Source organism: Arvicanthis niloticus, chromosome 11 (assembly GCF_011762505.2).
Source record: "Arvicanthis niloticus isolate mArvNil1 chromosome 11, mArvNil1.pat.X, whole genome shotgun sequence".
In the NCBI taxonomy this organism is placed as follows: Eukaryota; Metazoa; Chordata; class Mammalia; order Rodentia; family Muridae; genus Arvicanthis; species Arvicanthis niloticus.
This window is the reverse complement of record NC_047668.1, coordinates 70413361-70438741: the sequence shown is the minus strand read 5'-3', so window position 1 is coordinate 70438741 and position 25381 is coordinate 70413361. Positions and strand designations below refer to the sequence as shown.

At 39.8% G+C, this 25381-nt stretch overlaps 2 protein-coding genes and 1 non-coding gene across 6 annotated transcripts in view; 1 reads left to right on the top strand and 2 right to left on the bottom strand.

Annotated features, from left to right (window-relative positions):
- The window catches only part of Camkmt (calmodulin-lysine N-methyltransferase), a 353564-nt gene extending 333712 nt beyond the window's left edge, over positions 1–19852 (bottom strand). For both annotated transcript variants that reach the window (XM_034514512.2, XM_034514513.2), the window contains exons 1-2: positions 19568–19852; positions 14075–14247 (exon numbers count right to left, since the gene is read on the bottom strand). In XM_034514512.2, the coding sequence (XP_034370403.1) occupies positions 14075–14247; positions 19568–19705 (311 nt within the window). In that variant the 5' untranslated portion in view covers positions 19706–19852. The remainder of the gene's footprint in view (positions 1–14074; positions 14248–19567) is intronic.
- On the bottom strand, positions 15709–15820 carry LOC117717469 (U6 spliceosomal RNA). The gene has a single exon (XR_004607944.1). It is a non-coding gene; the product is annotated as a U6 spliceosomal RNA (small nuclear RNA).
- A 72-nt stretch (positions 19853–19924) lies between the features above and the next one.
- Prepl (prolyl endopeptidase like) overlaps positions 19925–25381 on the top strand; it is a 28915-nt gene continuing 23458 nt past the window's right edge. Inside the window, exons 1-2 of one of the 3 annotated variants that reach the window (XM_076942399.1) lie at positions 19925–20306; positions 21908–22007. Coding sequence is in view for 1 of the 3 variants with exons in the window: in XM_034513912.2 (XP_034369803.1) it covers positions 21750–22007 (258 nt within the window). In the remaining 2 variants the exon portion in view is untranslated. Of the gene's footprint in view, positions 20307–21491; positions 22008–25381 lie in introns of all 3 variants that reach the window. The other 2 variants (XM_034513912.2, XM_034513913.2) reach the window with 2 other exon arrangements.

The window sequence follows — 25381 nt, the reverse complement described above, 5'->3', positions numbered from 1 at the left end:
TGTCTTAGAAACTAGTTCTCAGATCTGAGGCCTGGATCAGACCTCTGCCAGGTCTGCTGTTGTGTGGACCCCGGATTCCACCTGAGACATACTGGAAGGTCCACTCAATCCAGAGCCACAGAGGAACAAATGAACTCAGAGCTTCAGGCACCATATCCTGAGATATTCTAGAGGAGACACTGCACCCAGAACAGCAGACACCTAGCTGGACTACTACCTTGAAGGCACCATATCCTGAGGCATCCTAGAGGTACCACTGTAATCAGTGCAGCTGGAAAAGATCACAGAGACATCTGGACCCCTAGGAGATCAGACACAAGCTAGATAACTAGAAAGACAGGCTTCAGTCAGAGACAGCAAGTACAGGCAGCACTAGAGTTAACCAGATGGCAAAAGGCAAGAGCAAGAACGTAAGCAACAGAAACCAAAGTTACATGGCATCATCAGAACCCAGCTCCCCCATCAGAGCAAGCCCTGAACACCCCATCACACCAGAAAAGCAGGAATCAGAATTAAAATCACTTCTCATGATGATGATAGAGGGCTTTAAGAAAGACATAAATAACACTCTCAAAGAACTTAAAGAGAGCACTGGTAGACAGATAGAAACCCTTAAAGAGGAAACACAAAAATTCCTTAAGGAATTGCAAGAAAATGCAACCAAACGGGAAAAGGAATTAAACGGAACCATGCAGGATCTAAAAATGGAAGTAGAAACAATAAAGAAATCACAAAGGGACAATACCCTGGAGATAGAAAACCTAAAAAAAAAAAAGATCAGGAGTCATAGACACAAGTATCACCAACAGAATACAAGAGATGGAAGAGAGAATCTCGTGTGCAGAAGATACCATGGAAAACATTGACACAACTGTCAAAGAAAATGCAAAATACAAAAAGCTACTAACCCAAAATATACAAGAAATCCAAGACACAATGAGAAGGCCAAATCTAAGGATAATAGGTATAGATGAGGGGGAAGACTCCCAACTAAAAGGACCAGTAAATATCCTCAACAAAATTATAGAGGAAAACTTCCCTAACCTAAAGAAAGAGATGTCCATAAATATACAAGAAGCTTACAGAACTCCAAATAGTTTAGACCAGAAAAGAAATACTTCCCGCCATATAATAGTCAAAACATCAAATGTACAAAACAAAGAAAAAATACTAAAAGCAGTAAGGGAAAAAGGCAAAGTAACATATAAAGGCAGACCTATAAGAATTACACCAGACTTCTCACCAGAGACCATAAAAGCCAGAAGATCCTGGACCGATATCATACAGACCCTAAGAGAACACAAATGCCAGCCCAGACTACTATACCCAGCAAAACTCTCAATCATTATTGATGGAGAAACCAAAATATTCCATGACAAATCCAAATTTACACAGTATCTCAACACAAATCCAGCACTTCAAAGAATAATTGGTGGAAAACTCCAACACAAGGAGGGAAACTACAACCTAGAAAAAGCAAGAAAGAAATCTTCCAAAAACCCCAAAAGAAGATAGTTACACAAACATATCTCCACAGATGTTAGCCCAAAAGCTTGGATTAGCGAAGACTCAACCCACAGACCACATGAAGCTGATGAAGAAGGAAGACCAAGAGGGATGCCTCAGTTCTACTTAGAACGAGAAACAAAAATGCTCAAGGGAGCAAATAGGGAAACAAAACATGGAACAGAAACTGAAGGAGGGGCCATCAGGAGACCATTCCACCTGGGTATTCACCCCATGTACAGCCACCTAATCTAAACACTGTTATGGATGGCTGGAAGTGCATAATGTGAGGAACATGATATAGCTGTCTCCTTAGAGGTCAGCCAAAGACTAACACACTGAGAGGACAATGTTCACAATTAACCACTGATATGATCAGGGGTTTCCCAATGGAGAGCTTAGTGAGAGGACTGAAGGAGCAGAAAGGGTTATTGACCCCAGGTGGAAAGCAACAATACCAAACAACCAGAGCCCCCCAGGGTCTAAACCACCAGCCTGGGAACACATAGGGAGGGACCCAAGACTCCAGAGGTATATGTAGGGGAGGATGGCCTTGTCGGACATAGGTGGGAGAGGAGTTTCTTGGTCCCATAAAAAAAAAAATGAACACACAGTGGGGGGGGGATGTGAGGGCAGGGAGGGGATAGTGAGGGGGGGTAGGTGCGGTCACTGCCTCATAGAAGCATGAGGAGGGGGATGGGATAGGAGGTTTCTGGGTGGTGGGAGGAAGTAGGCTAAGGGGATAAAATCTGAAACGTAAATACTACAACCAATTTTAACAAGCAGGGTAAAAAAAGTCTTCAGAACCAACATCTAAAAAAAAATGTCAGCCCCCTGGGGGTGGGAAATTTTTTTTTTTTTCTTGATACTAAAACTTGTTCTGAGAATTGTATATTGCAGAATACACAGCCTTGGTGTATCTACTCATCAAGCATACTGAGTAGACCTGCCCAACCCTCTGATGTCCTGGAATTCCATCTGGATTCAGTGAAGACACAGCATCAGAGGCTTATCAACTTACTCTTCCCCCCACCCCTCTTCTAAAATCTCAACGCCCTTAATCAGCTTGAAGAAGTTAAAGAAGAGTCAGCGCCCCTATTCCCTGAGCTTGGGGACTAATGTGGTTAATAATGGTCTGTCTTTCTAGGGACAAGTAGTGGTTTTGTTGGAACAGGGGGGATTAGCTAGGACTTATTGCATAGCCATAACCTATTGGTAGAAATCTGTATAATTATTATCAAGATGAAGTTATAATTTCTTAAATGGTACAAAATTTACTTTGATCTCAAATTTAAGGTTTTCATTGGTACGAGCCTCTTATTAATATAAAAATGAGATGAATATTGATACGCTCATGGGCATTGTGCCTGTATAACACATTTAGGAATACAATGCCTAGACCCAGCCCTTTTTTTAACTTTTTTAACTGATTTGGGACGGTTAACCTATGAGTTAAGGGACTATAGCAAATTCATATTTTTGAGTTTATTGTTAGGGTGTTTTCCATATTTTATTTAGAAATAGCTGAGAGGAGTGAACAGACAACAGTCCAGGTTACCTTACATGGATAGTTGGTTTTCAAAACATCAGAAGTCCATAGAACTGATGCTACAAATATTTATATATTAATGTTCATATTGATTAGAGACCTGACAGCTTCCTGTCGTGGATTCTAAGAAGAAATTGAGCATCTTTGGAGTTACTCCAGTTGTGTGGTAACAGCCACTAGGCAAGAATTGCCTCTCTCCATCTACAGACAAATTACTGTCCAGAAAAGGACACACATGCAGAATAGTCGACTGATTATATCTGCCTAGACAGAGTAATCAGTCCTTAATAATCCTGCATCACTAAGGTCTGTCAGATGATTCTGGGCCAGAAGGCTGAAGATTTGATGCTCCAACGTTCGGTAGTATAGGGGCTTTTCAGGTGTTCAGAGGTCTCTATAAATTGGCTAAGTTTTAGAAGCTATGCTTTGTGCTTCCCACAATTATAGTTAACTCAGTCATTCTGGATTTCTGACGGGGTTGAAAACTTATAGCTATTTACCGTAAGAGAAAAGATTTGAGTGGATGGTCGGCAGCTGACATTCATCCTAAAGCCAGGTTCAGAACTAAATGTTTTAGTTAGGATAGATGACAGAGGTGCTGGTTAGTCAACAAAAGGATGGACGGGGTATCAGGACTATCTTGTACCTCACTGGTACAAATTGGCATAATTATGCTCTAATTGTATTTTGAGAGAAAAGTTTCATTTTAACAGGAAGGGTGATGTGTAGGAGGAGCTAAGGTAGGAGGAGTACTGAGAGGAAGAAAAGGAGTAAGAAGAGGAGAAGAAGAAGGAGAGGAGAAGCTAGGTGATGAATGAGAGAAAGAGGGGGGAGACAGGGAGGCAGATATTCATGTATCTCCACCAGTCAAAGATAGTTGTTATATCTAGGTTGGTCAGTGCGTTACACCTCTGATTGAACAATTCCAAACTTATAACGCTTATGATTAACATTATTTTAAAAAATGTATAAATGCAAAAAGGAAAAGGGGGCATGGGATACGGGTTTTCTAAGGGGGGGGGAATGGGGAAAGGGGATGGCATCTGAAGTGTAAATAAAATATCTAATAAAAAAATTTAAAAAAAAGAATATATTATGTCACACAATGATTTATTAATTGTGAGTAAAGACTGCTTTAACTTAAGAACCAAAACATAAACAGGCTGATTTACAGTGGGTAAAGCACTTGAATCCAGAGCAGATACGTGGTAAGGAAATACATGATGCTCAGTGTCTTTCATTTCCAACTGGGAAACGACAGTCAAAGCCACAGTAAGAGATCATTTGTCATCACCTTGACATTACAATTTTGTATAGAAAAAACAAAAACTCTGAAGTGGTGCTCAGTGGTTAAGAGCACTGGGTGCTCTTGCAGAGGACCTAGGTCTAGTTCCCAGTACCCACATGGTGATTCACAACCATCTGTAGTCCCAGGAGATTCAATACCCTCTTCTGGCCTGTGTGGGCACTAGGCACACAGACAGTGCACAACCATGCTTGCAGACAAACCACCCATACATAAACAAGTTAACTTCCAAACAATAAACCACAAGTGCAGACAAACATGGAGGAAACTGAACTCTCACTCATTCCTAGTAAGAATGTAAAAGTCACTATGAAAAGCCATTCCTCAAAAAAGCTAAACACGTAGCAACTACATTATCTAGCCATTTCATTCCCAGGTCCATGCCAAAAGAATTAACAAAATATGTACATACACACACACACACACACACACACACACGCACACACATGCACTCACACACACACAGTGCACATGACTGTCCATAGCAGCATTACATATAATAGTCAAAAAGTAGAAAAAACTAAAATTGTCCACTAGCTCAAGAACGAATATTAAAAATGCATTATTAACCATATAGTGTCATATTGTTCAACCACAGAAAAATGAATGACTTTCTGAAACATGGCAGAATTTGGACAATTTCTTTTTAATTAAAAGTGCACTAAATGATAAAAAGCCCACACACTGCAGGGCTCCATCTATATGCTATGTCTAGAACAGATAACCCCAAACAGGAAGCAAGTCAGAGGCTGCTGGAGATCAGGGGGAGGGGCTGCTGATAGGGGTGTGGCCCTACTTTTTCAATTACTGATGAGGCTGCCTAAGAGTGACAGGCAAGCACTGACTATCCTAAAGAGGAAGAGAGAACTACATTGAAACTCTTTGTATAGATGTAAATGGGCATGTGAACCTTACCTTGATTAACAAAAACTTTGCTTTTAAAAGGCAGAAAAAAATAAACTACAAAGTGGAATGTGCCCCAAAAGACTTAAAAGAAAAAGAGTGGAAGTTTTCAGAAGAAAGACATTCAACAGCAAGCTGTACATGCAGCTCACTTTGAAGCTTTTTTTGTATCTAAATAGCTTTAAAGTCTTATCTACAGTACAAGAAATTAGTAGATAATGTCTACATGGAACATAGATAAATTTAAAAAAAAACATTCCAGGGACCATTTGAATTTACTGAAACTGAGTATATTTATATGTAAGCAAATAATATAAATAATCACAAAATTAAGAAATTAACTCATAATTAGTCAAGAACTATGACGTTACATGAAACCATGACTCAGTGAACTTGCGTTTTACACACACACTGATATTTTAAAGATCCTATAAAGACCTTTTAAAACAAGAAATTAAAAGCTGTTTAGTACCTCTTATTAATTCCATTCCTAATAGTAAAACTATGTATTTAAAGGCTAGAGAGATGGCTCAGCGGTTAACAGCACTGACTGTTCTTCCAAAGGTCCTGAGTTCAATTCCCAGCAACCACATGGTGGCTCACAACCATCTGTAATGGAATCTGATGCTTCTTCTGGTGTGTCTGAAGACAGCTACAGTATACTCATACATAAAAAAATAAATAAATAAATCTTAAAAAAAAAAACTATGTATTTAAATAAATTCAGTGACTATAATTGTTCAATTGCCAGCCTTGCCTTTTTACCACTTTGCTATGTTTGTAAGATGTATTTGTTTATGTATTTTATGTATATGGCTGCCTTGTCTGCATGTGCATCTGCACACCAGAAGAGGGCATCGGACTCCATTATAGAAGGTTCTGAGATAACATGTAGTTGCTGGGAACAGAACTCAGGTCCTCTGGAAGAGCAGCCAGTGTGCTCTTAACTTCTGAAACATCTTTCCAGGCCCTCCCTTGTCAGTTTTTACATTAAATTTTTATTAGTGCATAAAATAATGGGTTTTGTTATGCAGTACCACACATCTATATTCATGTATTTTATTCATATTCACCATGCCCCAACTTATAGCTTTCTCCTAGCTCTGCTCTCAGCACTGAGTAGAACCCCTGAAATCCTCACTGGGAAATGCAAATTAAAACCACATTGAGATGTCATTTCACATCCACCAAAATACTATAGTTTTTGAAGGGAAATGTTTATTGAAATAGGTACCTATAAAATGCAGTGTGTATGTACAGATGGTCCACCATACATTTAATTTCACAAACACATTGTTCCTGTTACCAGCTCTGACTTAGCACTCAGAAGGCACATGCTAATTCAGTAGTGTAATGGTTTGATTTGTCTTTTCCTTTCCCTGAGAAGCAATGTATGACCTCATGGTGGTGCGTTGATTGTACTCAAAAAGCAACACAGTCAAAGCCACATTCTTTTGTTTGTTTGTTTGTTTGTTTGTTTGTTGGGGGTTGTTTTTGTTTTTTGGGACAGGGTTTCTCTGTGTAGCCCTGGCTGTCCTGGAACTCACTCTGTAGACCAGGCTGGCCTCGAACTCAGAAATCCACCTTCCTCTGCCTCACAAGTGCTGGGATTAAAGGCGTGCGCCACCACTGCCCAGCTCAAAGCCACATTCTTGACTTTTTTTCCATCCTACACTTCTAGGACAAACCAAAAGTCAAGGCTAGCATTCTAATTCAGCAATTACCATAGCAACAGTAGTCATACTCAAAGACAGAAGGATGGGTCAGGCCTTTCGGCTTTTGCTTTTCTTAAGATTGCATTCGTGTATAAATTAGTAACTCTGTTATGTATGGGTCCCCATAAAATGGGATATATATACAATTAGAAACTAATAACTCTGGCATGTATGGTTCTATATATAATAGAAGCATTTAAGGCTTCCAAAATATTTAAATTTGACCATGGGAAATTAAGTTAAAAAAATAAGGTATGGAGACTGTATCTAGAATGTACACTGTAAGTTCTAGGCAATAGTAAATCATAGTTTATAATGCAGAGTGGAGGTCATTTTTAATAAAAGATTGAGTGACAGCACTTTCTGGTCTCCTACGGTTTTCTGTATGCATTTAGCTAATAGCAAAGGTGGGTCTGTAAAGTTCTAAGAAACAAAGCAACAGAAAACAAGACTCTTTTAAGCAATGAAGAAGAAATAGTACCCAGTACCCCTACTTCATTTCCTCAGTCTCAACCATTTTGACTGAACTACTTTCAAATACACAAGAATAACGAAAGACCCTGGGAATTTCACAATCTAACCTTTGACCTAACAGCCCTAAACTTTCCTTTTAATGAAAAGTTACTATGAGTCTCATTATTCATTCATTTTATGTACAATTATGTAAGGCTAAAAGAAAATAATGGTCAAAGTTTTAATTTTTTAAAAGATTTATTTACTTATTTTATGTATATGAGTATACCATTGCTCTCTTCAGACATACCAGAAGAGAGCATCAGATTCCATTACGGATGGTTGTGAGCCATCATGTGGTTGCTGGGAATTGAACTCAGGACCTCGGGAAGAGTAGTTGGTGCTCCTAACCACTGAGCCATCTCTCCAGCCCAAGTTTTAATTTTATATAAGTGTAATTTTATAATTTATACAGCTTAGTAAAATAAATAACCATGAGATATTTTTAAATTCACAAAATCGTTTAGTTAGTTACTCTCTTTGGGTTATTTATTTTTGAGTCTAATAAAACTTCAAAGGGCTAGAAATCAAGGTATGAGAAGGGTTAAGGTGGGGAGAACAGATGCCAAGGACTACTAACAAGTAAGAATCACCCATGTGCCCCATTGAGCTGTACCAGGGACACTTAGGTGATGGGGAGCACACAGAGAAAGTGGGTACATGTTATGGTCTGTGGGAGTGTATAATGTAAGGCCTGAGTAACTGATGCCTGTCTAGCCAGCCATTTTATACTGTTACTACTGTTACACCAAAACTTTCTCATGACTGAGTTGACTGCATATTCTGTTATGTTCTGTGCTTTGGTGTTCTTGGAGACCTATTCCAATAGAGGTCAGTGCCCAAACCTCCGATGTCCTGGAATTCCATCTGGATGCAGTGAAGACACAGCATCAGAGGATTATCAATTTACTCTTCCCCCAACCCCTCTTCTAATATCTCAATGCCTGTAATCAGCTTGAAGAAGTTAAAGAAGAGTCAGCGCCCCTATTCCCTGGGCTTGGGGATTAAGGTGGTTAGTATTGGGCTGTCTTTCTAGGGAAAAGTAGTGGTTTTGTTGGAACAGGGAGGATTAGCTAGGATTTATTGCATAGCCATAACCTATTGGTAGAAATCTGTATAATTATTATCAAGATGAAGTTATAATTTCTTAAATGGTACAAAATTTACTTTGATTTCAAATTTAAGGTTTTCATTGGTATGAGCTTCTTATTGGTATAAAAGTGAGATGAATATTGATACTCTCATGGGCATTGTGCCTGTATAACACATTTAGGAATACAAGGCTTAGACCCAGTCCTTCTTTAACTTTTTTAACTGATTTGGGACGGTTAGCCTATGAGTTAAGGGACTATAGCAAATTCAAGGCTTTGAGTTTATTGTTAGGGTGTTTTCCATATTTTATTTAGAAATAGCTGAAAGGAGTTAACAGACAACAGTCCAGGTTACCTTACATGGATAGTTGGTTTTCAAAACATCAGAAGTCCATAGAACTGATGCTACAAATATTTATATATTAATGTTCATTTTGATTAGAGACCTGTCTGCTCCTGACAGCTTCCTGTCATGGATTCTAAGAAGAAACTGAGCATCTTTGGAGTTACTCCAGTTGTGTGGTAACAGCCACTAGGCAAGAATTGCCTCTTTCCATCTACAGACAAATTAATGTCCAGAAAAGGACACACTTGTGGAATAGTCGACTGCTTATATCTGCCTAGACAGAGTAATTAGCCCTTAATAATTCTGCATCACTAAGGTCTGTCAGATGATTCTGGGCCAGAAGGCTGAAGATTTGATGCTCCAATGTTCGGTAGTATAGGGGCTTTCTAGGTGTTCAGCGGTCTCTATAAATTGGCTAAGTTTTAGAAGCTATGCTTAGTGCTTCCCATAACTTCAGTTAACTCAGTCATTCTGGATTTCTGACGGGGTTGAAGACCTATAGTCTCATAGCCAATCCTGGCTCTTTACTTTGAGAGAAAAGTTCTGAGTGGATGGTTTTCAGCTGACATTCATTCTAAAGCCAAGAAAAAAAGCCAGGTTCAAAACTAAGTGTTTTAGTTACGAGAAATGACAGAGGTTCTGGTTAGTCAACAAAATGACAGACTGGGTATTAGGACTATCTTGTACCTCACTGGTACAATTAGGAATAATTATGTTCTAATTGCATTTTGAGAGAAAAGTTTTATTTTAACAGGAAGGGTGAAGCTAGGTGATGAGAGAGAGAAGGGGGGGAAGGAGTACCGAGAGGAAGAGATGGACTAAGGAGAGGACAAGATGAAGGAGAGAAGAAGCCAGGTGATGAGAGAGAAAAAGAGAGAGGGGAGCATGGAGGCAGATGTTCACATGTCTCCACCAGTCAAAGATAGTTTATATATCTAGGTTGGGTATTGGGTTACACTTCTGATTGAGCATTAACCAAACTTATAAAGCCTTTGATTAACATTTTAAAAATGTGTAAAAGCAAAAAGGAAAAGGGGGCATGGGATAGGGGTTTTCTAGGGAGGGGAAATTGGAAAGGGGATGGCATCTGAAATGTAAATAAAATATAAAAAAATAAAATAAAATTTAAACTAAAAAAAGAGGTCAATTAGAACTGCTTTGTATAACTACTGCAGCATAAATCATAGCATGTATATGTCATAAATATCCTATCATATATTGTATGTATATCATCACATTATCTAATAAAAGTAAGAGGGAAACAAAAAAAAAAAAGCAAACAAACAAAAAAAAAAAAAAAAAAAAAAAAAAAAAAAAAAAAAAAAACCCTGCTTTGTAGATAGTTAGCCACAATAAGCATGGACCAAAACCAACCACCAGGCAGCACTGCCTGCACCTGTGTATGAGCTTTTGTGGTTTTTGCCTTCATAAGCTGCCCCTGGGATGGACCCAACATAAGAGAGACACCTGCTTCAATATAAGAACCCATTTAGAATAAGAATTCCATATTGAGTAGGGGTCAAGTAAAGTTTAAGTACCCAAGACTTCCCTGGGAACTGACATCCTACTTGGCAGAAAGACACATGTACATGAGTAACTGACATTCTGGTTGGCAAGTTTAAGACATGGATATTAGGCAAGGCAAGTCTCCCACCACAGCTGAATACCCCAACCAATAAGGACTGGATAAATGTACAACAAAGACATGTTCCTAAGGAAATCCCCTATTCCTAAGTCCTGATTGGTGAAGTAACTTGGCACAGATATTTATAGATTTCAGGCTTAAAAGCTCTGTAGGATTCTAGCTTGGGGTCACATTCAGCTTCTGAATCTATCCTGTGGCCCTGATCGATCAGTCCTGGAGTGTATGCTTAATAGACTATCCCTGTCTGACTTATGTCAGTGTTCATGTGGTTTGTGGGACAACTCTTGAACCTCAATGCATAACAACCAAACAGCCTTTAGGACCATCTCTCTAGAGATAGAGCTGGCCTTCTCAGTAGCCCCTGATCATTCTGCCTTGCATGATTTCATGCTATTTCATGATGCCCTTGTTCTCATCAGGAATGATTTCTTCCTCTCTCCAGAACCTTCCATAACATCAAGATCCAGTCTAAACTCCTGCCCCTCAGTGCTTTCCAAAAATCGTGGTTCTAAGGAGATATATGTCAAGTTTTTAATTTAATTTAGAAATCAGCCACGTGCCACATGGTGAGAGCTCTCGGGGTTGCTTACTTAACTTTCCTTTTTTCTGGTTATTGTTTCGCTTCTCATATATTTAGCTCCTTGAGGAACATATACATTACATTTATATACAGGATATTAGTAAACATTTGTTGGTTTGAATTTAAAATTATTCATATTTTCTTCTAATCATTCCATAATGTTGTATTTGACAAATTTTAAAAATTCTTAGAGGCAGAATTCTGTAGATGGATCTTTGACTGTATGGACAGCCTGGTCTCCACAGCTAGTTCCAGGCCAGCCAGGGCTACATAGTGAGACCCTGTCTCAAAAAAATTAGATATGATTATCCATATATATGTACATACTATATTTAAAATTATGTTTGGGCTGTTGCTCTAAAACAAACAAACAAATAAACAAAAACTACTTCAGAATATCCATCACTTAATATTGAAGGGAACAGATAACACTGCTAAGAGATCTCATAGAAACAGGTTGAAAATGCTAATGAGATAGAAAAAATAAGAGTGGGCTGCAGTGGACACTTAAGGGTTCTTTGGAAAGTCAACTGTGTTAGATGGTGTTTTGCTGGGACAGACACATGAAGGAGTGTTTTCCTGAAGTGGACACAGGTAAAAGACTAAGGCAGAATTGTGAAGGAACGTTTTGCTGAAACACACAGGAGAAAGGATATTCTGCTAAAGCAAGCATCTGAAAGAACACATGATGAAGGATTCTTTGCCAGCATCCATGTATTGGTCTGCCTTACAGTGCATAGTTGAGCTTCATTTGTCGGGACTCCATAGAGAGAAAGAAACACACCAAAAACCATCTGGTGGTGTACTGCAGTTTCTTACCACTTCCACAGATTCCAGCTGATTGGTAGAGTGATGTCAGCTGAGACAGAGCAGTGCTGATGCAAGACCCGTGAAGGACATGTGACTTTTAAAGGGTACAATAGGACTTGACGGACAGTGATGGAGGCTGAGTTAGGCTTGCTTATAGAGCTAGCTATGCAACAGCCAGAGAGAGCTAACTCTCTCCGAGAGAGGCAAAGTCAGAAACTTTTCCTGGTGTCCCTCCTGGTCCCTCCTGCTGACTCACACTGAGGCTGAGGCCTGGCTGTCTCTGCTAGGTAGTGCCACCACTGCTAATTCGTGTTTGCTATTCCAGCTCTACCAAACTGGACTGCTGGTGTATCTGTGAAGGGTTTGCCAGTGGATGGAGCTGCCGCCACTAACGGTGAACTGAACTGCTGATTTCCAGACAACACAACACGAGTTGCTCCAAAGACCCTTTCTAAGCAGGTCCACTTCCCTATATCCTTTCTTTCCCACTACCTCTGGTGGTGGGTGGTGGGCTGTGAGCTAAAAGGGAGGTTAAAGCACTTAAGAACCATCATTAAAAATAGGGTTTGAAAGATTAAAGATACAGTGGGATTCATATTGAACAAAAAAAAACAAACAAAATAGTAAACAGGTAAAAATTGTGAACAAAAATTTTAATGAAAAAGAATAGATTGCTTTTGGCAAAAATCCTCCATCTAGGTTCTTCTGGTAATTTCTGGTAAAATTCTTTAGCATAACAGGGTTATATAGTGTAGTGAGAATTTTGGTTTCTCAACACAAAACAAAACTCAAAAACCCAGTTATGTTATGTGAATATGTTTTTGTCTTAATCCCAGGTGTGGGGTAAGAAGCTGCTTAATGGCAGGTGATTATATAATTTTCCTTGTGCACTAGCAGGGGCGTGGTTTTGCCAGCTGCAGATAGGTTCTCCAGTGTGTGACTTTTGAGAGAGTATAAACATGAGACCCCTGTGAGGGGCAATCTGGCTCCCTCCTAGGAGGATGTTGCTGTTTCCTGCTGCTAGGGTTTGTCAAGTGGTCCTGAGAAAAGAGACAATAAATTGGAACATCCTAACAACTTGCCCCTAGAATCCAACATCCCTAATCATCAGGAAGTAGTAAGAACCCAATAAAAGAGCTAGAAAATATGCCAACAATATATAAAGCAAGAAGTTGGTGAACACAATGATCAATGAGAAAATCAACACACCTAGACTAAAAGGCATGATCACACAGAAGCTAGCAGTACAGACTGGATTATACAGTGTATTCCAGACGGGTTAACAATAGGGTAGATTACCTGGATTAAATACAGGCACAAATCACTACATAAGCAGCTGTGTGACCTTGACCAGGTTATTCCTCATTTATGAAATGATGACATCAATAGTATTCTTCAATATATTGGCCGTTGTATTAAAGATATTAATACATAAAAACCACTCAAAACAGTGACATCACCTAGTAAACAACATCAGTTGTCAGCCACTCTTAGTGTTGCTATGATTACCTATTGAAGACCATATTCTACTGTGGAATTTGGTAGACTTAAGGCATTGGTTTTGCTTGATTAATGTAGAAGGATGTAATGCAAAATACAAAAAGAGAGATAAAATTGGCAACCCTCTTCAGCTCAGGACTCCGTCATAGTTCTAGAGACACATCTCTAAAACTATTAGCAAGCTTCCAATTAAAGGTTTCTTTCATTAGAGTTGCCTTGGTCATGGTCGACTAATAGAGTAAACAAGCATGTCTTCATTAGATATTGATTTTATAATACAGACAACACGGATGATAAACATAAAAGGTGTTTTTAGACATAAAGTAGCAGCTAGCTAAAGTACAATGAGAGTACCTTTCAGTGAAGTGGCTCGAGCCAAACTGCTTATCTTTTCAGAAATCTTCAAAAGCAATTAAAAGTTGCTGCTTTCATTTGATGCTTGTGCTTTTTATGAAATAGAAGCATAAGAGACTCAGTCTAAAGCAGCAGGATTTTCAAACATCAAGTTGCAAAACTGAGTTCTAATAAAGATTGCTGCAAAGCCATAGTGAGCATGGAGCTCTAAGTGCAAGGGCTTCCTTCTACAGACCTTAACTCGAACAACACTCACCGTAAGGAGATGCTGTATTCGGGATAAAAGATGCTTGTATACTGGACCCAGACACCAGCCTCTTTTTCAGTTCCCCCTTTTTTGACTTCTGTGACTGAGAACAGATTAAATGATTCAAATCTTCTCACAGATACATGTCTCAGACCGTCATCCAGCTGTTTCTGCTTCAGAACCTTTGAAATAAAACCAAATATTAGGGTTATATTATACAAGTGGTATAAGTTTTTTGTTTCCAGTTTTTAAGTGATAAGGGAACTCTCACTTCCAATAATACTGAATTAGATTATTCAGACTGACTTCCTGCTGAACCACACAGAGAAAATATGGACAAAACACTCAAGAGCACACTTGAGTAGTTAAGGTAGTAACCGCTTAACAGTCTGATGCCTTAAGTAGGAAAAAAAAATCTAAAGTTAACAAGGTTTTCATATCCACTTTTCTCTTTGTCAATCAGAGGAAGTGAAGACAAGCAACACCTTTAATAGCCAGAACTAGTGCAGGTATGTTATTATTAGGCTATGCGTGTGTGCATGTGCATGTGTGCATGTGTATATGTGTGTGTGTGTGCAAATGCATGTGTGTGGTGCATTCACAGTATATGTATGCTTATGTGCATATGTACCTGTGTGTGTGATGTATTTATGCTTGTGTATATGCACATGTGTGCGTGCTTGTGTAGCTGTGTGTGTGCGCGCATGTGTGTACATGTATTTATTTGTTTTAGGATAAATTAAATGACTGGTTTGTATTAGATTTCCACATTTGGAGAAAAGAGATAGAGCTAGAAGATTAAAGGGTGTTAGCAAAAACCCTACAGTTAAGTTCTATATCCAAATAGAGTATTATATAAACTAATGAAGGCTTATAGTTTCTGACTTACATTTTTAAAACTATACACACACACACACACACACACACACACACACACGACCATCACTGAAGAGTTCAATGATCAAACTTGGAGAAATGGCAGGAACTGTACAAGATGAGCCTGGAATATATGGGTGGATGGGGATGGGTGTGAGTATAGAACCACGAGCATTCCCTGTGCATATAACCAAGAGCCTAGACATCTAACTGACACCACATTCTCTGCACCCCTCATCCCTGCATGTATAACCAGAAGTCTCCAGTTTGGGAGAACACAAAAAGAAGCTGTTCTAACATCTGTTTTCCTTCCTTTGCACCTTGCACTTTCTACTCTTTTACCACACCCCCTAGCAGAATTTTTACGATTATTTTTATGTCTTACTATGCTTCATATATTCATCTGTTCTTTTTCATCTCTAGACAATATTTTCTTTTTTTCTAATTTTTATTTTATGTGTATGGGTGTTCTGCCTGCATAGACATCTCTGCACCAGGTACGCGCCTGGTGCCTGTGAAGGCCACAGAAGGCTTCAGATCCCCTGGAACTGGAGTTACAGATGGCTGTGAGCAGCCATGTAGGCACTAGAATCAAACCCACTCTTCTGGAAGACCAGCCAGTTTTGTAACAGTTGAACCATCTCTCTAACTCCAAACAAAATCTTTTTAAAAGTCTTCCGTGTTCTTCTTTCTGGGACTCTTTTTACCCTCTCTGATTTACTTTTAGAAGGTTTTGACATTGCTTTTTTTTTTTTTCCTAAAATACAATGTATATTTTAACAAATACAAATGTTTGCATTATCCTTATGCAGGGGTCATGCTAATTAATCATCTCTATATCATTCCAGTTTTGGTATCCATAGTGCAGAAGCAAGCACTTGACTTCATCTTGAGAAATTTTTAAATTTTTTTGTTTTTAAAATTATATTTTTCATTCTTCTTAAATTTTGTTTTCAAATTTTCTCTTTCTTAGGAATCTTTTGGAATTTTTTCTAGTACTTCCTCTTTTCTCTTCCCCTTCCATTTTCTAAACTTGGTTTTTCTACATTCTCCTCTTTCCTCAGCTCCTTTCTTCTTCTAGTCACCTGGTATTCCTACATTTACCCTAAATAATTTACAAGTTCATAGTAGTTTTCCTATTCCTTGACTTATTGTCATTGACAATGTACTGGCAGCCTCCTAATCAATTTCAATATCTTATATAATTTGATTCTACAGCTGTTATAATAATTTGTTTTCTCCTCATAGAACAGTATGAAGATTGAGGCTCAGGAGTAGGCTATTCAGTAAGATCTCCAAGCCAAACTGGAAGAGACAGTCAAAGCAACATCTACAAATTACATCACAGAAACATCAAAAACATGAAAAGACAAGGGAATGTGACATCTCTAAAAGATTGTAATCCCTCACTGAGTTCAAAGATACTGAAGTAGATAAAGTGTTGGATGCAGATTTCAAAAGTTTACAAGTAAAAATGATAGTGGTCTGGCCTAATATTTAGATTCCTGCCTGAGATTACTTCTTTGTTGTAGCCTATGATTTAGACTCCTACCTGAAATTACTTCTTTGTTCTAGTCTAATGTCAGATTCCTGCTTGAAGCTTTCTTCCTTGTCCTTGGTCAATGTCATATTACTGTCAAGCAGCCCCTTTCCTTGTTCTTGGCCCATATTAGCTTCTTGCCAAGCAGCCCCAAAGGCTCTCCACCTCTCCCCCTTTTTTATTTCATTAACAAGACTGAGCCTGTCTTAGGTTGTTCTGACAAGAATGCCTTCCTTACCTGTCATGGAATATGCTTTATCAAAGGCAATGCACTTCTGTCTTAGGTTGGTAAGGCTCTGTGTAGAATCTTACCCATCCTTGGCTTGCCAGCCTGTTAATTTAATAACTCTGTCTGGGGGGTCCATTTTCAGGTTTAAGCCATGAACATGTTGATGTTGTTAAAGATAAGCTTTAACATGATGGGCAGGAATAAAAGTATTCCCAGGTCAAGAAAGGCTAGCCTGATCAAGCCATTCCTGAGGTTTGACCAAAATGGAAATACTGAGTTCAGGCCATGGATAATTTTATCAGCATTATCTGCAGCATCAAAGGTCAATAGAGCAGCACTCTTTAAATTCATAATCTCATTGTGCAAAGTTAACACATTCAGAGAGGTGTTAGGATTATGGCAAATATCCTACAGGTGTCTTTAAACTTTTTTCTAATTATAATAACAATCATAGTGATTTTCAAAAGTAACACTACTCCAATGATATTTGTCATGATACTTGGGATGGCTCCTAACTCTTGAACCCTGAATCTCCTTCAGATAATTTGAATGGGTTATAGAGCATCATTCGTTGTTCTAGATACCTGTATAAATCCTTTTGTGTACTTAATACATTAGTAACTTTTTGCTAGATGGTTAACAAAAATAGTAAGAAGTAGTTTCAGACAGGATTCTAAATTTTAGGCTAGAACAAGGAAGTAGGCTTCAGACATGAAAATGACATTGGGCTAGGATGGGGAACTAGGCTCAGATACTTTGGTCATCCTGATAAGCCTTTAGAAACAGTGATCATGGGTGTGTTCGTGTAACTGGGTTTAATGCCTTGCTTTTTCCTTGACTATTTGTGTTTATTATCGTGCTTGTTCCTTGACTATTTGTTATTTGCATCTATTGAACTGCTAGACCTTCAACCTAGAACTGACCTTATTACATGCACGTAATCAAAATGGTATAAAAGCATAAAGGAAGAGGGGTATAGGATAGGGGGTTCTAGGGAGGAGAAATGGGGAAAGGGGATGACATCTGCACTGTAAATAAATAAAATATCCAATAAAAACCAGAAAAAAAAAATGATAGTGATATCAAAAAAGACACAAGCAGAAAAATTCAATCCAGGATCTGGAAGAGAGTTGGCAATGCAAAGGGCAATAGCCAATAAAAATCAGCAATATGATGAAAAAGGTGTCAGCACAGGGGAAAATTCTTCTGGAAAAAAATATATACTCCGTGTGTGTGTGTGTGTGTGTGTGTGTGTGTGTGTGTGTGTGTATGTGTGTGTGTCTGTGTGTATGTGTGTATGTGTATGTGTATGTGTGTATGTGTGTGTGTCTGTGTGTATGTGTGTGTGTGTCTGTGTGTGTATGTGTGTGTGTATGTGTGTGTGCGTGTGTGTCTGTATGTGTGCGTGTATGTGTGTATGTGTGTGTGTATGTGTGTGTGTCTGTATGTGTGCGTGTGTGTGTGTGTCTGTGTGTGAAGTCACAGTGACTTCTGGCTTGGCCATGCATCTTCCTTTAGCTAACAGTCTATGAGGTAGTGATTATCAACTTGATAAGAACTAGAGGAACCAAGGAAGTCTCCACATGTCTATGAGGGGTTATCTATATTAGGTTAACCTCTTGGCATGTCTGTAAGGATTTTCCTAACTGTGGTCACTGAGGTGGGGATGCACACACAATGTGCTATCATGTCATACACTAGGTCTTGAACTAAATAAACAGGAGAAATGGAACTAGCTAGTATTCGTCCACTGCTCTCTTCTTCCTGACTGCTAACACAATGAAACCAGCTGCTTCAGGATCCTGCCTGGCACCTTTCTCTTCCCCTCCCATTTCCTAAACTGTACCATCAAACTGTGTGCCAACATACACCCTTCCTTTCTTAAACTGCTTTGTGTAGTATTTTCATCACAGTAATAACAAAAGTAAGTAATACAGCATGTTAACAACCATCATGTAAGCAGGGATTTTAAATGTGAGTCTTGCGTTTATATACTCTACCATAACTAGGAGAACATGCCAGCCAGCTGTGGGTATACAGACCAGACACGAGTAAACCACGGAGGTGATCACAGGTTCTATCAATAGACTACCAAGTGGTTCACAGAAGTTGTATGTCATAAGACATGAGGTTGGTTGTTAAAAAGCAGTATCTAAGTAAAATAATCCACTAAGGACTCATTGCCCCGAGCCACTGTCTTAGTTACTTTTCTATGACCGTGACACGACCAAGGAAACTTAGAAACACAACAGCTTTCACTGGAGCGGTCTGGAAGAAACGAGCCAACACATTTGGATTCACTGGTACATCTTAGGCAGCGAGTATCCCAATAATTACTTCAAACTTAAAAAAATAAACGCCTGAGTTTCACGTGGCGGGAAAAGGAGAACGCTCCCTTTACTCTCCGATAGACATTGCACTGAAACGTGTGCAAAGTCCCTATTCCACTAGTGAACCTCGCGGATCTCCAGAGACGTGGGACCAAAACGTGCACCCAGGACATCGGTGACCGCGACCAGGCTGGGAGTTGAGAAGCAAAAAATAAAATAAAAATAAAATGGAAAGGGTCAAGAAAGCAGAGCAGCACGCGATGGAGAGAGGCGGTCGCACCCATCAGACAGGCGAGCAAAAGGATTTTCTACTTGGAGCTGAGTTTCTGGAACCTCGCTCTCCAGCCCCGCCAGATTCTCCCTTTTTTGGTGGGACGGTGTAGATGAAGCAAGAGGGCGCTTCTTGCTTGGCTCCTGACAAATGGAGAAGTCGGCGCCGGGCGGTAGAGAACCGCGAGCCGCGCCGGTGCGCCCGCTACCTGAGAGGGGAGTGGCCACAGGCACCGGTGGCGAGCGCTTGCCCTTACCTGTCGCAAGAGCTTCCACCGGACAGCCCCCTTGGGCGCCGAAACCAGCGACTCCTGTCTGGCACTGCCAATCATGGAACCCTTGTCCGCCTCTGCCTCAGTCTCCCCAGCCCCTGCAACCGCGACCTGCGCCTCCATCACCAGGGCTGACTGGTCACGGAGGTGCCTCCGCCACAGCTCTCCCCAGTCAGGACCTGCCAACTTCTCCGCTGTCAGGACCTGTGACGCCCGGCCTCTCGCCCAAAGCTTTTGCGTGCACCCTCCCCGAATTCCGCATTTCCGGTATTCGCATCTCCTTGGAAACCAAAACAGCGGCGTCACATCGTTGCACCAGTTTTCTGGTGGCCATCTTAAGTGAGGGCGAGCCGGAGTGGGAGGGAACTGTGGAATAGCTACAGAGAAGGCTTTCCTCGTTGTTTTCTTCTTTCTCGCTTTGTCTCTTACTCGCAAGAATACAAGAAAACCAAAATACAGGTGTCTCTTGAGATGAGTGACTCCAGGAAGAGAAAAAGCCCACCACTGACCATAATAAAGATGGCGAAATGTGCTTCCGCCTAGGGCTGGATTGGTGTTACGTAGATCAGCGTGCTGCAAACTAGCTCTGGGCGGCGCGAGATAGGTTGTCTTTCTTGCTGGGTGTTGGACAAGGCTGAGGTGACTGCAGCTCCTTCTTGAGAGCTTCGGTTTCTCGTTTTTTTGTCTTCTCTACCTTCGCTCGTCCAGCTGTCTTTCAATTTGCGTACGTATGGAAGGGTTCCTGGAGGGTCCCCTTTCCTAACTCCTCTTCCCACCACCATTCCTCACTTCCCTGTTCCCTTTTTTGATCCCTGTCGCTTCTGTGCCATTCCCTCACGTCCTGAGAATACAGCGTCTCTGGGTTGCACAGTTGCACCGGGAAACGAAATTGGTGCTCCTGGGAACACTCATTTGCCTACCCCACCCGTATCCCTATCCTTGCACTCTGTCTTCTCCATGCAGATGATGGATGAATGGATTGAAGCTATGGGGACAGATTACGCTATTTAAGAGCATTTTTCTTCTAGGCTGCTGCTCTACTGGCCCATTATTTTGCTGCGACATAAGAGATTAAGGGGGGCCGGGGGCGTCATAGCTGGTCAGATCTGTGGCAAAACTGACGCAGTGTTTCTGTGCTATCAAAGAACCTGTTAGAGAAGATTTCTCTAATTACGCTCAACAGTGCTTAACATAGCTAAATTATTCCTATGCTAATAATATTAATGACCTTTTGTTGAGTGGTTACTATGTGCCAGGTACTTAGACTGAATTCTTCATATAAATTATCTGTGTTACCAAACAACCCCAGAGAGTAAGTGCTATGGTTAATTTTTATTTCACAAGTGAAGAAATTGAATCCAGATGCAGTTAACGTGCAAGGCCCAAGACCTAAACCTGGATCTCTAGCTATGGAAGTTAAAATGACCTTACCTTCCAGCAGAAACCAAAAAATGACTTGACAATTTATTTGTGCATTGTACAGTTGTTTTTAATTAATTAGCCTTTTATGGTCAGGTCCAATCGCTCCTGTAGGAGGAGGAGCCAAATCAATTGGGCGTTTGGCTGTATCAAGAGTTGGGGAAATGTCTTGAGCTCTCCAGAGCCACAGATGGGTCACCTGGACAATGAACAGCACTCTGGCTTACTCATCAAGTCCATATAAAGCTTAAATTAGACGGCTAGGTGAAAAGTATCTGGTGCCTAGCTTCACTCAACAAATACAAATCCCCTTTTCTGACGTGATTTAGCCTTTTTCCAGTTTGTCTAGCATATCAATGATATGCCCAGAATTATGTAAGATAAAAAACCATTTTGCTTTTGAACCCCCTCTGAGGACCTAAGAGTCCCATTAAGTCCATTTACTCATTTGCAAATTTTTATTTTGTTTGTTTTCTGTTTTTTGTTTTAGTTTGTCCATACGTTCTCCAGAGTCACGGCTGCTTAGCTTGACCCTAGGAAAACTGACTTTACAGATGACATGCTTAAGTCACGCCTGCCAAGAAGTATGATCTGAATGAACTCATACAAGTTTTTAAATGTATTTTTAACCTAAGTTATCAGATGTCTACCATTATTTGTAACCTAAGGGGCTCATGACACCAAAGGGGAGGGATAAGATGTGGCAACCTCAAATGGTCTAAGATCCCATTCTTGTATAATTATACATATGAAATCATTCACGTGCTGGCAGCCCCTAAGGGACTTTGCCATCATGCAGCAGATGACTAAATTATTTCTCCGAGCTTTGAAGGATAGTATTCCTCATCTTGGGAAGTGCATGCAGAAACAGAATTACTGTAACGTCGCTGATCCTTGTTACAATAGAATAAGGTTGAAAAAGTGTCACCTAGCCAAGTGTCTGCAGAATAAACCCAAGATATCAGAATTAGCAAGAAACATCCCAAGTCGGAACTTCTCATGTAAGGTATGGACTATTCAAGTTAATCTATTTGTAGGCCATTAATACTAATTTTAGTTCATAAATAATGGGTAAGGTATCTATTACTAATTTTCTCAGTAATTCTAATTTAATTTTAAGATTTTTTTTTTAGGCCCAAATATCTGTAGTCAATATGATTACAAAAGAATGTCTGTGAACCTATAAAGCTATAATGTATATAAAAATGCAGCTTCATTGAAAACTGATTTGATCTCAAAACTTAATGCACCTGTAAATGTGTTTTTAAAATATAGCTTTCTAAAATTATGAAAATATCAAATTATGCCTCTAAATAAACCTGATAATATGCTGATTCCTATATGAATCCCAGATTAGTAAACGTTAATAAATGCCACGCAGCTGTGTATTGTCTCTCGATACAATGGAGTGAAAAGCTATTTTGGACAACTTGGACTCCAAAAGAAAATAATGACTGTTGTTCTTCTGCCGGGCCCCAAACTGTGGGCTTGAACTGAGCCCCGAGGAACAGGTTGTGCTCGTAGAGAGTAACCACGTGTTCCAGTTAGCCTGAGACAGGCCCACTGTGCACCTGTCGTTCCAGTGTGGCTATTAATAGTTCTCTCTCCTCTCAAAAGTGTCGAATGGTCACCAGACTTAACTGGAAATCAAGCTGTGTCCCCTGCTGCTGCTTTGACAGATGTCCTCTCCTTTAAACTCTGTCCCTGTGGCTCCTTACACTGCACTTGGGGTGCTGGAATTTACAGTATCTTAGCATTCTTTTATCGTCTTAGTCTTGTAATCTGTTTTGGTTTCCTCTAATTGTGGCAAATTATATATTCTTAAAGTTATCATTTTAGCCACTTTCAGTCTGGTACTCAGAGGCATAGTTACAGCCACAATATTGTAATTCAACTATAACGACTATCTCCAAAACCCTGTCATGGGGCCTTCCCCAAGACACCGCCAACACTGTGTTTCCCTCAGCCCTGAGGCATCTAATCTGCTTCCTGTATCTATGGGTTTACCTAACTCTTCTGGTATCTTGGGTGAGCAGAAGCACACACTACTTACCTTTTCTATATTTGGTTTGTTTTCCTCTGCTAATGTCTTCATATTCCTCAATTTCATAGTATGTATCATAACTTCATTCCTCTCTATAGAGATAACACTCTTTAAATAATAATCTACGTTCTGTTGATCCACCTGTTAGTAAACACACAAGTGTATTCTAAATTAATCTTATTTGACCTAATTCTGTTTTGTTTTTAGTTTTTACTCAGTGCTTGTTCTTAGCTAAATATCTGCTACGTATTATGTCTCTTACCTTTAGCTTTTCACGTTGGTCCTCTCCCTTCCTGGACTTCCAACATTTTAATCTTTTAAATTGATTTCCTTTGGAAAGTTAGCTTGCCTCTATGATTCTTAACTGTACACACCTAGAAACTTTAAAGGTTCCTCTTCTGTTTTGTTTTTTGCCTTTTAATGTAGACTTACCATTCTGTATACTTATATAAAGTGTAAACCTTTCCCTACTGGGCTAAGCCTTTGAGTTGATTTATCTTGCATCATGAGTAGAACATGTTGTCATTTTGTCTCAGATTATAAATAGTAAGAGGAGTTACCATCAGAGTAGCAGCTGGGAGATTGGCTCACACCCTAAGCCAAGAGGTTCTCTGAAACCATTTGTCTCTTAGGCGACTGTTAATTTTATCATAGATTCCTAGAAACTGACCTGACAGCAATTCTACAAATAGAAGCTCTTTTAGGAAGCTCTTCCCCTGACAAAGCAGTTCTGCTTCCCTGCATTTTGTGTGTCAACCATTCCTTCTGTGACAAATAAAATGATCAAAATGGTGGGTTGTTTACTTATTTCTGCTCTGAGACCTGGGGAAGCTTTGTAAAAGATAATCCTGTAGCTATGAAAATACTCTGAGGACAAAAATGCATAATGCATCTTTCTTTCTTTTGGCAGCTTCCTCTGAGTTCCAAATTTGTCCGCTCTTACAGGTTATAGTAAAGTAGAAGGCCTTTATTAGGTCTATTTAAAGACTGACTACTTACATAAATTAACAGAACAAGAGAAGACATCATATGTAATAGAAATAACGGAAAAGAAAAGAACTACCCAGAACTAGTATGGCTATAGACTAGTCAGAGATCTTAATTTTCTTCACTCAAACAAGCAAACCAAATCCACAAACTCAAACATCACTGTGCCTTGTTACCTTGGCAACAAATTATCCTATAACTTTGAGATCTCTCTGTACCAACCTCTGCACGCTAGACATGTGTCAGCAATCCTGGGAGCTTTGTAGAAATGCAGATTCCGCCAGGCGGTGGTGGCGCACGCCTTTACTCCCAGCACTTGGGAGGCAGAGGCAGGCAGATTTCTGAGTTTGAGGCCAGCCTGGTCTACAGAGTGAGTTCCAGGATAGCCAGGACTACACAGAGAAACCCTGTCTCGGAAAAGAAAAGAAAAAAAAGAAAAGAAAAGAAATGCAGATTCCTAGACCTTAGGCTATTTCTGTTGAATCTGGATGGCTATTGCCATTAAGAATCTAGTTTCTTTTTTATTTTTGAGGCAAGATTTTTCTATGTTGAGCAAAACTATTCTTCATGCAGTCCTCTTGCCTCAGCTTCTCAAGGCCTCACACCCAGCCAGAAGTCTGGTTTTTGGGGGTGTTTTGTTTTCTAAGTTTCTTTGGTAACTAAAATGTGAAGCCTGCCTGCCACTAACCCTATATCTATATTTAGAAAGTAGAGGTTCTTGGTGATTAAGTGTCGATGACCTAACCCTGATTTGTTTGATTGTAACGGTCAGTCAGTATCTGAAGTCGCCATAGCATGTTAACAATTAATCATAGTATTTCTTCCATTGCACTCACGTTTGCCAGTGATTCTCAAAGGGTAGAAAAACCCTGTCTCAAAAAGAGGAGGAGGAAGAGGAAGAACTTAAAACTTGCCATTGAATGTGTCAATTACCTATTCCATCTGTGTCTTTTGATTAACAGGTGCTAACGGTGGGCAGTCAAGATGTGTATATGTGGTGTGTGTGTGTGTGTGTGTGTGTGTGTGTGTGTGTGTGTGTGTGTATACGTGTATTCACTCGTGCGCACGCCTGAGTGTATCTTGGTGAGACCAGTTGGTTAACAAATACTGTATTTTATCACTGAGCCACACCCCCAGCTCTGGCCTCCTGTACAGGGTAACAGAGAACTTCTCCCTGACATTGTGACTTGTGATTTCTAAGAACACTAGTGGTAATTACTAGCAAGTTCAAATCATCAGAAGGGAGGAGAAAAAATAAATAGCAAAGGAAATCTCAGGCTAGGGAAAAACTGTAGTCTGGCAGTTCTTGGAGAGTTGAGAGTGAGACTATGTCACAGGCACATCTTCAC